This window comes from Callithrix jacchus, chromosome 11 (genome assembly GCF_049354715.1).
Source record: "Callithrix jacchus isolate 240 chromosome 11, calJac240_pri, whole genome shotgun sequence".
Classification (NCBI taxonomy): Eukaryota; Metazoa; Chordata; class Mammalia; order Primates; family Cebidae; genus Callithrix; species Callithrix jacchus.
Window position 1 is genome coordinate 73,212,751 of NC_133512.1, and position 14,173 is coordinate 73,226,923.

The 14,173-nt window shown below is 39.2% G+C and overlaps 1 protein-coding gene across 32 annotated transcripts in view; it reads right to left on the minus strand.

Annotated features, from left to right (window-relative positions):
• FBXL13 (F-box and leucine rich repeat protein 13) overlaps window positions 1-14,173 on the minus strand; it is a 309,560-nt gene that overhangs the window by 81,581 nt on the left and 213,806 nt on the right. For 29 of the 32 annotated variants that reach the window (XM_054237838.2, XM_078343056.1, XM_054237844.2 and 26 more), the window contains 4 exons: window positions 11,795-11,893; window positions 11,149-11,266; window positions 10,889-11,051; window positions 1-120 (listed from right to left, as the gene is read on the minus strand). The exons of 1 other annotated variant lie outside the window; for it this stretch is intronic. In XM_054237838.2, coding sequence (XP_054093813.1) covers window positions 1-120; window positions 10,889-11,051; window positions 11,149-11,266; window positions 11,795-11,893 — 500 coding nt within the window. The remainder of the gene's footprint in view (window positions 121-10,888; window positions 11,052-11,148; window positions 11,267-11,794; window positions 11,894-14,173) is intronic. 2 more of the 32 variants (XM_078343049.1, XM_054237834.2) reach the window with 1 other exon arrangement.

A 14,173-nucleotide genomic window follows, 5' to 3' on the forward strand; every position in this document is an offset into this window, starting at 1 on the left:
CGCTCAGACAGTTTCAGAACAGAGACATCACTTAGCTGCACACAGTTGCTTAAATTTAGCTCTCTTATCCTTATGCTTGCAGGACCATCAAGAAATTGCCTTAGTCCCACATCACCAATTCTGCAGGGAAGAGTGAGAAAAACTTTACATGTGATTCTATATATAAACATATATAATAATATTAAAGTAATAGCTACCATACCCAATATATTTCCAAAGTAGCAAGGTAATATGTGTATACTGGTATTTTGTCAACATTTTGAAACCCAATTTTATTATGTAGATTTTAATGTAATAAAAAAGTACAAATGAGGGAAATGGGAAAAGTATTAATTAAAATGTTATTTCTGTTCCTTTATTCATAATTTTTAATAAGACAGATGGCCCTCAAGGTCTTTTTCTCTTGAGTTAAAATGTGATCAAGTTAACTAATTCCTGCTACCATTTCCTGCAAAAGAAAAAGACAAAACTTAGGAGAATGAGAACTAAGACTACCAGTCAAACTACTGCCAGAATTTTGGAGAAATTTTCACTAACTACAAGGTGAATCTGCTGGACAGGAAACTCAACATGAGGCCTTTGGCTTCTTTCCTTCTGAATCAGAGAAAATCTGACGCTGGAAGACCTTGACCTCAGCCTTCGCACACTAACCTAATCAGAAACTTCCTCTGTGTGTCAGTGCCATACCCCTACCGTGTCAATCCTGCTTTATAAATGGCTGGATGTCCATTTGGCCATCAGTTCCCTGTCTTTTGTTGGAATCTTCATTTCTAATTCCATTTGAGAAACACCAGATCTTTCTAAGAGGCATTTCAGAAAATAAAACAGGACAGGAGTTTGCATCAATGCTTTCATTCCTAAGAGGCGGTTTTCACAACAGCTCTAGAGGTAGGCATACAGATGGGAAGAGAACTGGGAGCAGAACATGCTGATTGTTGACATCCTTTACACCCTTCATTGGTTCAGATTTGCAAAGAACTGAGCAGTAAAGGCAAAAGATGATATCCTTTCAGCTGAAAGAGCCATAGTAGGTGGATGCCTGCTGTGTCCATCAACCCATCTTCCACCTGTAAGAGGGGGAGTGTGCCAGCACCTGGGAAAGCAGTTAAGGGCATGTGTGTGTGTGTGCACGCATGCACACACAGAAATTCATATTATAGTCAAGAAAGGATTAAAAGTCAATGGAAAAGATTATTTAGGTAATGATCCAAATTAATTGGTTAACGCAGTTAGGAAGGGCCAAACCTGGGTGTGTATCAAAAGTATCCATGCTGTTTTTTTTTTTTTTAATACACAAGCTAGGGTTCCATCCCTAAAGATTCAGACTTAATAGCTCTGAAATGGGGCTTAAGCATCTATAGTTTTATTCAGTTCCTCAGGTGATTCTGATACCCTAAGATTTTTACTTTTAAATCCTTTCAAATATGTATTTTTAATTTATCGTTTTGTTGCTGATTCTTGAGTTAATTGCTTTGTAGTGAGAGAATACAATTTGTTGATAAAAGTAGATTGAAAGTTGTTGGAACTTGCTTTTAAACTTTGTCCATGGTTGATTTTTTTCAAGGATTGATGTGTTTTTCAGAAAAGTATATATTCTTTAATGCTCCAACTTACCATTTTAGGTCTAACTCTTATATATAAATTTTAAAATCTTAAAACTCTGATACTAAGCTTTATCTTTTTACCCTGTTATACTTTTTCATCCTCCCTCTGCTGTCATGTCTTCAAAATGATCTTCCAGCTCTATAATTCCCTGAGTTCTAATCTGCTAATCAGCAATCCATTGTTTATTTGAATAACTATATTACATCATTTGTTTCTAAAAGTTAGGTTTTTTTCCCAGATAAATATAATTGTTTTATCATGATTGGTTGTCTGCTCATATTTCTGATTCCATTTTTTATTTCTTCAAACATTTCATACATGGTTACTTAACATTCTATGTCTGGCAGTTCCTATATCTGAATTACCTGAAGGTCAAATGTATTTTGCTGTTTCTGTGACTCTTTCTCACAGTGACTCATATCTTTGTGCATTTTGGCAATCTTTGACTTCGAGCACCTATTTATTTTATCTTTTTTTTTTTAAATTTTTTATTGCATTTTAGGTTTTGGGGTACATGAGCAGAACATGCAAGACAGCTGTGTAGGTACACACATGGCAGTGTGTTTTGCTTCCTTTCTCCCCTTCACCCACATTTGGCATTTCTCCCCAGGCTATACCTCCCCACCTCCCCCTCCCACTGGCCCTCGGCTTTTCCCCCCAATAGACCCCAGTGTTTAGTACTCCCCTCCCTGTGTCCATGTGTTCTCATTTTTCCTCACCCGCCCATGAGTGAGAATATGCAGTGTTTCATTTTCTGTTCTTGTGTCAGTTTGCTGAGAATGATGTTTTCCAGATTCATCCATGTCCCTACACACGACACAAACGCATCATTTCTGATTGCTGCATAATATTCCATGGTGTATATGTGCCACATTTTCCCAATCCAGTCTATCATCAATGGGCATTTGGGTTGATTCCAGGTCTTTGCTATTGTAAACAGTGCTGCAATGAACATTCGTGTACATGTGTCCTTATAGTAGAACGATTTATAGTCCTTTGGATATATATTCAGTAATGGGATTGCTGGGTCAAATGAAATTTCTATTTCTAAGGCCTTGAGGAATCGCCACACTGTCTTCCACAATGGATGAACTAATTTACACTCCCACCAACAGTGTAAAAGTGTTCCTTTTTCTCCACATCCTCTCCAGCATCTGTTGTCTCCAGATTTTTTAATGATCGCCATTCTAACTGGTGTGAGATGGTATCTCAATGTGGTTTTGATTTGCATCTCTCTGATGACCAGTGACGATGAGCATTTTTTCATATGACTGTTGGCCTCATACATGTCTTCTTTTGTAAAGTGTCTGTTCATATCCTTTGCCCAATTTTGAATGGGCTTGTTTTTTTCCTGTAAATCTGTTTGAGTTCTTTGTAAATTCTGGATATCAGCCCTTTGTCAGATGGGTAGACTGCGAAAATTTTTTCCCATTCTGTTAGTTGCCGATTCACTCTAGTGACTGTTTCTTTTGCCGTGCAGAATCTGTGGAGTTTGATTAGGTCCCATTTGTCTATTTTGGCTTTTGTTGCCAATGCTTTTGGTGTTTTGTTCATGAAGTCCTTGCCTACTCCTATGTCCTGGATAGTTTTGCCTAAATTTCCTTCTAGGGTTTTTATGGTGCCAGGTCTTATGTTTAAGTCTTTAATCCATCTGGAGTTAATTTTAGTGTAAGGTGTCAGGAAGGTGTCCAGTTTCTGCTTTCTGCACATGGCTAGCCAGTTTTCCCAACATCATTTGATAAAAAGGGAATCCTTTCCCCATTGCTTGTTTTTGTCAGGTTTATCAAAGATTGTATGGTTGTAGATATGTTGTGTCGCCTCCAGTGCCTCTGTTTTGTTCCATTGGTCTATATCTCTGTTTTGGTACCAGTCCCATGCTGTTTTGATTACTGTAGCCTTGTAGTATAGTTTGAAATCCGGTAGTGTGATGCCCCCCGCTGTGTTCCTTTTGCTTAGAATTGACTTGGCTATGCGGGCTCTCTTTTGGTTCCATATGAAGTTCATGGTGTTTTTTTCCAGTTCTGTGAAGAAAGTCAATGGTAGCTTGATGGGGATAGCATTGATTCTGTAAATTACTTTGGGCAGTATAGCCATTTTCACGATATTAATTCTTCCTAACCATGAACATGGAATGTTTCTCCATCTGTTTGTGTCCTCTCTGATTTCGTTGAGCAGTGGTTTGTAGTTCTCCTTGAAGAGGTCCCTTACGTTCCTTGTGAGTTGTATTCCAAGGTATTTTATTCTTTTTGTAGCAATTGTGAATGGCAGTTCGTTCTTGATTTGGCTTTCTTTAAGTCCGTTATTGGTGTAGATGAATGCTTGTGATTTTTGTACATTGATTTTATACCCTGAGACTTTGCTGAAGTTGCTTATCAGTTTCAGAAGTTTTTGGGCTGAGGCGAGGGGGTCTTCTAGGTATACTATCATGTCGTCTGCAAATAGAGACAATTTGGCTTCCACCTTTCCTATTTGAATACCCTTTATTTCTTTTTCTTGTCTGATTGCTCTAGCTAGAACTTCCAGTACTATATTGAATAGGAGTGGTGAAAGAGGGCATCCTTGTCTAGTGCCGGATTTCAAAGGGAATACTTCCAGTTTTTGCCCATTCAGTATGATATTGGCTGTTGGTTTGTCATAAATAGCTTTTATTACTTTGAGATACGTTCCATCGATACTGAGTTTATTGAGGGTTTTTAGCATAAACGGCTGTTGAATTTTGTCAAATGCCTTCTCTGCGTCAGTTGAGATAATCATGTGGTTTTTGTTTTTGGTTCTGTTTGTGTGGTGAATTACATTTATAGACTTGCGTATGTTGAACCAGCCTTGCATCCCCGGGATGAATCCTACTTGATCGTGATGAATAAGTTTTTTGATTTGCTGTTGCAATCGGCTTGCCAATATTTTATTGAAGATTTTTGCATCTATGTTCATCATGGATATTGGCCTGAAGTTTTCTTTTCTGGTTGGGTCTCTGCCCGGTTTTGGTATCAGGATGATGTTGGTCTCATAAAATGATTTGGGAAGGATTCCCTCTTTTTGGATTATTTGGAATAGTTTTAGAAGGAATGGTACCAGCTCCTCTTTGTCTGTCTGGTAGAATTCGGCTGTGAACCCGTCTGGACCTGGGCTTTTTTTGTGTGGTAGGCTCTTAATTGCTGCCTCAACTTCTGACCTTGTTATTGGTCTATTCATAGTTTCAGCTTCCTCCTGGTTTAGGCTTGGGAGGACACAGGAGTCCAGGAATTTATCCATTTCTTCCAGGTTTACTAGTTTATGTGCATAGAGTTGTTTGTAATATTCTCTGATGATGGTTTGAATTTCTGTGGAATCTGTGGTGATTTCCCCTTTACCAGTTTTTATTGCATCTATTTGGTTGTTCTCTCTTTTATTTTTAATCAATCTGGCTAGTGGTCTGTCTATTTTGTTGATCTTTTCAAAAAACCAGCTCTTGGATTTATTGATTTTTTGAAGGGTTTTTTGTGTCTCAATCTCCTTCAGTTCAGCTCTGATCTTAGTTATTTCTTGTCTTCTGCTGGGTTTTGAGTTTCTTTGATCTTGCTCCTCTAGCTCTTTCAATTTTGATGATAGGGTGTCAAATTTGGATCTCTCCATTCTCCTCATATGGGCACTTATTGCTATATACTTTCCTCTAGAAACTGCTTTAAATGTGTCCCAGAGATTCTGGAATGTTGTGTCTTCGTTCTCATTGGTTTCGAAGAACTTCTTTATTTCTGCCTTCATTTCATTGTTTATCCAGTCAACATTCAAGAGTCAGTTGTTCAGTTTCCATGAAGCTGTGTGGTTCTGGGTTGCTTTCTGAATTCTGAGTTCTAATTTGATTGCACTATGGTCTGAGAGACTGTTTGTTATGATTTCAGTTGTTTTGCATTTGCTGAGCAGTGCTTTACTTCCAATTATGTGGTCAACTTTAGAGTAGGTGTGATGTGGTGCTGAGAAGAATGTATATTCTGTGGATTTGGGGTGGAGAGTTCTGTAAATGTCTATCAGGTTTGCTTGCTCCAGGTCTGAGTTCAAGCCCTGGATATCCTTGTTGATTTTCTGTCTGGTTGATCTGTCTAATATTGACAGTGGAGTGTTAAAGTCTCCCACTATTATTGTGTGGGAGTCTAAGTCTCTTTGTAAGTCATTAAGAACTTGCCTTATGTATCTGGGTTCTCCTGCATTCGGTCCATATATGTTTAGGATCGTTAGCTCTTCTTATTGTATCGATCCTTTTACCATTATGTAATGGCCTTCTTTGTCTCTTTTGATCTTTGTTGCTTTAAAGTCTATTTTATCAGAGATGAGAATTGCAACTCCTGCTTTTGCTTGCTCTCCATTAGCTTGGTAAATCTTCCTCCATCCATTTATTTTGAGCCTTTGTGTATCCTTGTATGTGAGATGGGTTTCCTGGATACAGCACACTGATGGGTTTTGGATTTTTATCCAATTTGCCAGTCTGTGTCTTTTGATTGGTGCATTTAGTCCATTTACATTTAGGGTTAATATTGTTATGTATGAATTTGATACTGCCATTTTGATGCTAGCTGGCTGTTTTACCCGTTAGTTGTTGTAGATTCTTCATTATGTTGATGCTCTTTAGCATTTAGTGTGATTTTGGAATGGCTGGTACTGGTTGTTCCTTTCTATGTGTAGTGTCTCTTTCAGGAGCTCTTGTAAAGCAGGCCTGGTGGTGACAAAATCTCTGAGTATTTGCTTGTTTGCAAAGGATTTTATTTTTCCTTCACTTATGAGGCTCAGTTTGGCTGGATATGAAATTCTGGGTTGAAAGTTCTTTTCTTTAAGAATGTTGAATATTGGCCCCCACTCTCTTCTGGCTTGCAGTGTTTCTGTCGAGAGATCTGCTGTGAGTCTGATGGGCTTCCCTTTGTGGGTGACCCGACCTTTCTCTCTGGCTGCCCTTAGTATTTTCTCCTTTATTTCAACCTTGTTGAATCTGACGATTATGTGCCTTGGAGTTGCTCTTCTTGTGGAATATCTTTGTGGTGTTCTCTGTATTTCCTGCATTTGAGTGTTGGCCTGTCTTGCTAGGTGGGGGAAATTTTCCTGGATAATGTCCTGAAGAGTATTTTCCAGCTTTGATTCATTCTCTTCATCACATTATGGTACACCTATCAAACATAGGTTAGGTCTTTTCACATAATCCCACATTTCTTGGAGACTTTATTCATTCCTTTTTGCGCTTTTTTCTCTGATCTTGGTTTCTCGTTTTATTTCATTGAGTTGATCTTCGACTTCAGATATTCTTTCTTCTGCTTGGTCAATTCGGCTATTGAAACTTGTGCATGCTTCGCGAAGTTCTCGTATTGTGTTTTTCAGCTCCTTTAGTTCATTCATATTCCTCTCTAAGTTATCCATTTTTGTTATCATTTCCTCGAATCTTTTTTCAAGGTTCTTAGTTTCTTTGCATTGATTTAATACATGTTCTTTTAGCTCACAAAATTTCTCATTATCCATCTTCTGAAGTCTAATTCCGTCATTTTGTCACTGTCATTCTCCGTCCAGCTTTGTTCCCTTGCCGGTGAGGAGTTTTGGTCCTTTCTAGGAGGCGAGGTGTTCTGGTTTCGGGTGTTTTCCTCCTTTTTGCGCTGGTTTCTTCCCATCTTTGTGGATTTATCCACCTGTCATCTGCGTAGTTGCTGACTTTTCGATTGGGTCTCTGAGTGGACGCCCAGATTGTTGGTGATGAAGTATTTCTGTTACTTGGTTTTCCTTCTACCAGTCGAGCCCCTTCGCTGTACGACTGCTGAGGTCCACTCCAGGCCTTGCTTGTGTGGGTTGCACCTATAGCAGCTGCGGAACAGTAAGGGATGCTACCAGTTTCTTTTTCTGCTATCTTTGTCCCAGGATGATGCCTGCCAAATGTCAGTCTTTTGGATATAGAGGGGTCAGGGAGCTGCTTGAGGAGACAGTCTGTACTTTATAGGAGCTCAATTGCTGAGCTGTGAGCTCTGTTGTTCATTCAGGGCTGTTAGGCTGCTATGTTTAATTCTGCTGCAACAGAGCTCATTAAAAAACCCTTTTTTTCTCAGATGCTCTGTCTTGGGGGGTTGGGGCTTTATTTTTGGATGTCCATTGAGGTGTCCTGCCCAGCTAGGAGGCATTCTAGTCAGTATTTGCCTGCCGAGGCTCCGCCCTGCTGTTGTGAAGTTCACCCTGTTGCTGCAGGCTCTGCTTTTCTGCTGCAGTCTCCGCCCTGCTGCCATGGGCTATGCCCTGTGGCGGAGTCTCTCTGTTGTATCGGGTTGCCTCAGTAATAGCAGGCTGCATCAGCAGTGGGCGTGTATCTCAGTAAGGGCGGATTGCCTCGGTAATGGTGGATGCCCCTCCCCCACGGAGCGTCTCAGGGAACGTCTCCACTGGGAGCATTTGGAATCATTGTTTTGTCCGTCCCACTGCACTACCCCAAACGCTGTGTCCCTGCAATCCCCTGGGCTGGCCCACTGTCCAAGTCCCGTTCAGTCTCAAGTTCAGCCCTCTCAAGTCTCAGGTTGCTGGTTCAACAGGGCACCCGTACAAGCGCGCCCTGTGCGGAGTGCTGTGTAGGGCTGGCTGCCGCCACCCCGACTGCTGGCTGCACCAGCCAAAACCTCTGCCTGGCGTCCCACATCTCCTCTATACCTGGGAATTTCCCCGTTCTGTGGGCAACAAAGATCAGTCTGGAAATGCAGCTCTGACTCACCTCTCTGCGCATTCACCGAGAGCTTCAATCCTGGGTTGTTCTGTATTTATTTGATCTTAATCTCTAGCCTGAGAAGCTTTGTGCTAATGCCTTTCAGGAATTCAGGAACTACCTCCTGAGACCACTCTGTCCCCCTTAAGGAGGTACAAACCCTGCAGAAGTCTCAGGTTCTGCCTCCCTACTTTGAGTCTTGCTCAGAGCTGATTCTCTCAAAGGCAATATTGTCATAAAATTTGTGCTTGGAGCTGCTCAACCTTTTATGTTTGCTGGCTACTCACTACTCATCTCAGTGAATTTGTTCATTGAGAGAGTAGCAAAGAATCAGGAGATTGAAGGCTACTGGATATTTCTCTTACTCTTTGTGAGCTCAGTAATATATTGAAAATATATTTCATCAAGAATCTGAAGTATTTTTGGCATAGCCCTTTGAAGTGTCTTGTCACCTCTACTTCTCGAGGCAAAAAACTTCCATTTAAGATTAATTAGGCAAGGTGCGGTGGCTCACGCCTGTAATCCCAGCACTTTGGGTGGCTGAGGCAGGCAGGTCACCTAAGGTCAGGAGTTCAAGACCAGCCTGGCCAACATGGTGAAACTGTCTCTACAAAGATACAAAACTTAGCCAGGCATGATGGTTGTCACCTGTCTACTCGGGCGGCTGAGGCAGAACAATCTCTTGAACCCAGTAAGTGGAGGTTGCAGTGATCCAAGATGGCACCACTGCACTCCAGCCTGGGTGACAGAGTGAGACTCAAAAAAAAAGGAAAAAAAAGATTAATCTGCAGAAAGCTGAGTGAAATATAAGAATATAATTCAGTTTTATTTCACATATTCATACAGATAGAATTAGTTGATACACACACAGTTGTGTATGTAGCGTACATGCATTTGTTTTTTTTGTGTGTGTGTGTGTTTCTCACAGTTATTACTATGTAACAAATTGATCTAAACTTTGTGGCTTAAATGGCAAACATTTATTATCTCCCAGTTTCTGGATCTCATGGATCTGGAAGTGAACTAGGGTGGTTCTAGCTCGGGGTCTCTTAAGTCATCTGAAAGTTTGACTGGGACTGTAGGGTCTGCTTCCAGGCTCACTCACATGGCTGTTGACAGAAGGCTTTAATTCCTCACTGGCCCTTGGCTGGAGCCCTTATTTCCTAATACAGGTTTTTCCCATTCCAAACCTTTATATCTCCTCCAGCCCTGACTGACCCGGGCTGCCTCCCCATTTTAATAGGCAACATAGGTTGAGATTCTGTGCAGTGAGCCAGTGCAGTGGCTCATGCCTATAATCCGAGCATTTTGGGAGGCCAAGGTGGAAGGATCACTTGAAGCCAGGTGTTTGAAACCTGCCTGGACAATACAATGAGACCCTGTCTCTACAAATTTAAAAAATTAGCTGGATATGATGGAGTGTGCCTTCTAGTTCTAGCTACTTGGGTGGCTTGAGGCAGGAGAATCACTTGAGCCCAGGAATTCAAGGTTACAGTGACTGTGCAACTGTACTTCAGCCTGGGCAACAGAGTGAGACCCTGTCTCAAAAAAAAAAAAAAAACACATAAAAGATTCCGTGTAGCTTAGATTATTATGCTGACTTGTGCTTTCCCAAATATTACCCAACTTCAATGTGGATCAAGTACTATTTTGTGGATCAAATGCTATTTTGTTATTAGCTGGCCCTCTAAGATTATAAGAATTCTACATAGGTAAGAGGCTGAGCTACCCTCTGGGGAAGGGGTTTCAGCAAGAAACCTCTTGATCCTTGGCTGGGTGTGGTGGCTCATGCCTGCAATCCCAGCACTTTGGGAGGCTGTGGCAGGCAGACCACTTGCAGTCAGGAGTTCAAGACCAGCCTGGCCAACATGGTGAAACCCTGTTTCTACTAAAAATACAAAAATTAGCCAGGTGTGGTGGCACACACCTGTAATCCCAGCTACTCAGGAGGCTGACGCTGGAGAATCACTTGAGCACACAAGTCTGAGGTTGCAGTGAGCTGAGATTGTGCCACTGCCCTCCAGCTGGAGCAACAGATGAGACTCCATCTAAAAAAAGAAGAAAAAAAAAAAAAAGAATTTGATCCTGAGAATTTCAGGAGAGTAGTCCAATAGTGACACAGCCAAAGAAAGGATTTCAGTAAGAACTCACCCTTTGTCCATTTGACAGAAATTCTACACGGAGGAAAAATCTAACCAGTACCCAAGGGGGAAAAATCTAATCAGTACCCAGTGATATTGGTTTTTCATAAGCAAGTCAGAAAGTTTATATGGGAAAAGATCCTGTTAACTAAACTAGCTCTGGGAACCCTCATTAGGAAAGGTAGCCCATAAATATTCCTTTGGGTTTCCTTAATTTTACAAGGGTCCATAATTCCTCATATCCTGAGCTCTCCCTTCCCCTCATATAATCAGCCTGGGTTGGGAGTCCCTCTTTTTTATAACCACAGTACTCTGTGCTTACCTCTACATTAATTCCTGGACTCCTGACTTTCATGTTTACCCCACAAACCATAAGTTCCTTAGAAGAGGACCTGGCACATACTAGATAATTGGTGTTTCTTGAATATATGACTGAATGACTCATTACCTTACACAATTTGCCAAATTCAACACAGTTAATTGCTTCAAAGGTGAAAGAGACCTGAGACTGCTGTCTGTTATTCCCTTGCAGTCAGCCATGTAAATGTGACTGAGATCTGGATAATTCTTGTCCATAAATTTGAAGGATGCATCAGTAATTCTTTTATTTCCTGTTTTTAAAAAAGAGAAGAAAAGACAAGTATATTTGTAATGCCACAAGAGTAAAAGTAAATGATAATGTGGAACCATGTTTTTAATATAACAAACCTTCGAATCGGATCTTTCTGAGTTTACAAGTAGACAGAGCTTTGAAAGTACAATCAGAGATATGCGGTGCACCAGTGAAAATCATTGATGTAATATGAGAGCACTTTTCAACTAAAGCCTTCAGAAGAAAAAATGATTAAATTAATCAACTGTTCAGAATAGGTTTAGCAAGGTAATAAAGCCATTTTTTCCTACAATATATTAGAAACAGACATGTTAACTATTAATTTTCCTAATTTCAAAGAAAATTAGATTTTTCAATACATGTTAATACACTTACACTTGAGTAATGTGGAGAAATCAGAATTAAATCATGTACTAAGAGTATGGGGAAACATGAGAAATTGATTACTGAAAAAAATTACATTTGGCAGCTTAACATGGAGAACTAAACTCAAAGTTTATGCTTAGGCTATAAAATCACTAAAAAAAAAAAAAAATCCTGTGAAATAAGGTGCCTTGGGATATTTAAGGATTCAAATGTTTTCAAGGGTATGTGGGTGTGTGGAAACTTTTAAATAATTGTATTACTATTTAAAAAATAACTAAAATGAAAAGTCCATTCATATTTTTCAGTAATTCAAGCCATTAGAACATATATCCATCTTATAGGACAGAAAAGAAAATGTACTTTCCAACTACCTACTTTTACACAGTTGTCTGTCAGAGTTGGCATGTCATTAATGATAAGATGAAGAATTCCAGTGCAGCTGTTTGCAATGTACCTGAAGCCTTGGACTGAAATCTGAATTATACGGAGTAGAAAATAATGAGAGAAGGCATTAGCATGATAAAAACCCCAGGTAGTAATAACCAAAGATAAGTCATAAATATGTTACTATGTCTTAAAATTTTTTAATTAACCATGAAACATAGCAGACACAAGAGGGAAAGAATCTAGTCTTGATTACTTTTTAAATTTTTTAATATTTTATCGAGGTAAAACTTATATAACAAAAAATAAGTCACTTAACCCAGGCACAGTGGTGCATGCCTGTAGTCTCAGCAACTTGGGAGGCTGAGACAGTGGGATCACCTCAGCCAGGAGTTCAAGGCCAACCTGGGCAACACAGCAAGACCCTGTCTCTTTAAAAAAATTTTTTTAAATTAAAAAAATAACCACTTATAGAAGTTATTTAATTATTCATAATATTGTGCAACCAGCACCTACCTATATGTAGTTCTAAAACATTTTCATCACCGAAAAGGAAACCCTGTATCCATGAAGCAATTGTTGCCTATACTCCTTTCCTCCTGGGCCCTGGCATCATTAATCTGTGTTTTGTCTCTATAAATTTACCTATTCTGAATATTTCATATAAATGGAATTACATAATATGTGGCCTTTTGTTCCTGGCTTCTTTCACTTAGTGTAATGTTTTTGAGTTTCATGCACATTGTAGCATGTATGAACACCTCAATCCTTTTAATGAATAATATGTTATTCAATGGAAAAACCACATTTTGAAAGTCCATTAATCTGTTAATGAATATTTGGATTGTTTCCATCTTTTAGATATTTTGACTATGTACATCTATTTGTTTGAATATCAGGTTTCAATTCTTTTGGCTATATATTTAGGAGTAGAATTGCTGGGTCATATGGTAATTCTATGCTTAACTTTTTAAGAAGCCACCAAAATGTTTTCTACAGTGGCTGCACCATTTTACATACCCACTAGCAATCTATAAGGGTTCCAATTTCTCCACATCACCAACACTTATTTCTCATTGAAACAAATTTCCTTGTGGGCTTGAAGTGGTACCTCATTTGCATCCCCTTAATGAATAATGATATGAGTATCTTTTCATATACTTGCTAGCCATTTGTATATATTCTTTGGGGAAATGTCTATTGAAGGTACATGACTATTTTTTTTTAGTTGGGTTGTTTGTCTTTCTGTGGTTGAGTTGTAAGAATTCTACATATATTCTGGATACCAAGTCCTTATTAGATGTATGATTTGAAATTATCTTCCATTCTGTAGGTTGTCTTCTCATTTTTAAAACAATGTGCTTCAATACATAAACACTTTTAAGTTTGATGAAGTTCAGTTTATCTATTTTTGTTTGTTGTTCCTTATTTTGGTGTCATATTTAAGAATGTATTGCCAAATCCAAGGTCATGAAGATTTAACCCCTATTTTTTCTTCAAAAGAGTTTATTATTTTGGCTCTTATGTTTAGGATATTGGCCATATGTGTTAATTATTATATATAGTATGAGGTAGGGGTCCAACTCCCCTTTTTTTCCATGTGGATATACAGTTGGCCCAGCACCAATTGTTGAAGAGAATATTCTTTTCCTCATTGAATGGTCTCAGCACCCTTTTCAAAAATCAATTGGCCATAAATATACAGATTTATTTCTCAACTCTCAATTCTATTCCATTGTTCTATATGTCTATCCTTCTGCCAGTGCCATATTGTTTCCATTACTGTAGCTTTGTAGTACCAATTTCTTTTCAACTATCATTATCCACGTTAATGGAAAGAGCAGAGGCAGAGTGTTCAAAATAATGACTGATTCAAAGATCAAAATATTTTCCTATGATGAATTACCTTATGATAACTTGTTATTTAGGCTGCATTTCCTGTAACAAATGGAGATGGATGGGAAATCAGATTGTGTTCATATTCAGCAGAAGGAAACTGAGATGCTACCCAGGAGCAGACAGAAGGGGAATTCCCTTGGAGGGTCATCTCCATAAGAGCATGACAGGGAGAATGAGGAGCAGCAGCTACAATGGATCTCTAGGGAGATCTTTGGAGACTTCATGTGTGCCACCTCTCACTAAAGGTGACTTCCAAGATTTTGTCATCAGAGCCTCCACCTATTCAAAAAGGACTAGCCAAAAGTTAGGGAACTGAGTGGCATATCCCCAAACAACCAGAGCTCAACTGAAATGTCACTTCCATAGGAAGTGTCCCTGACCCTTAGATTAGACCAGTTTCTTGTCATATACTTATATCACCATTTAATTATCATAACTACAATTATATTCACTTTATGATTGATTAGTTAT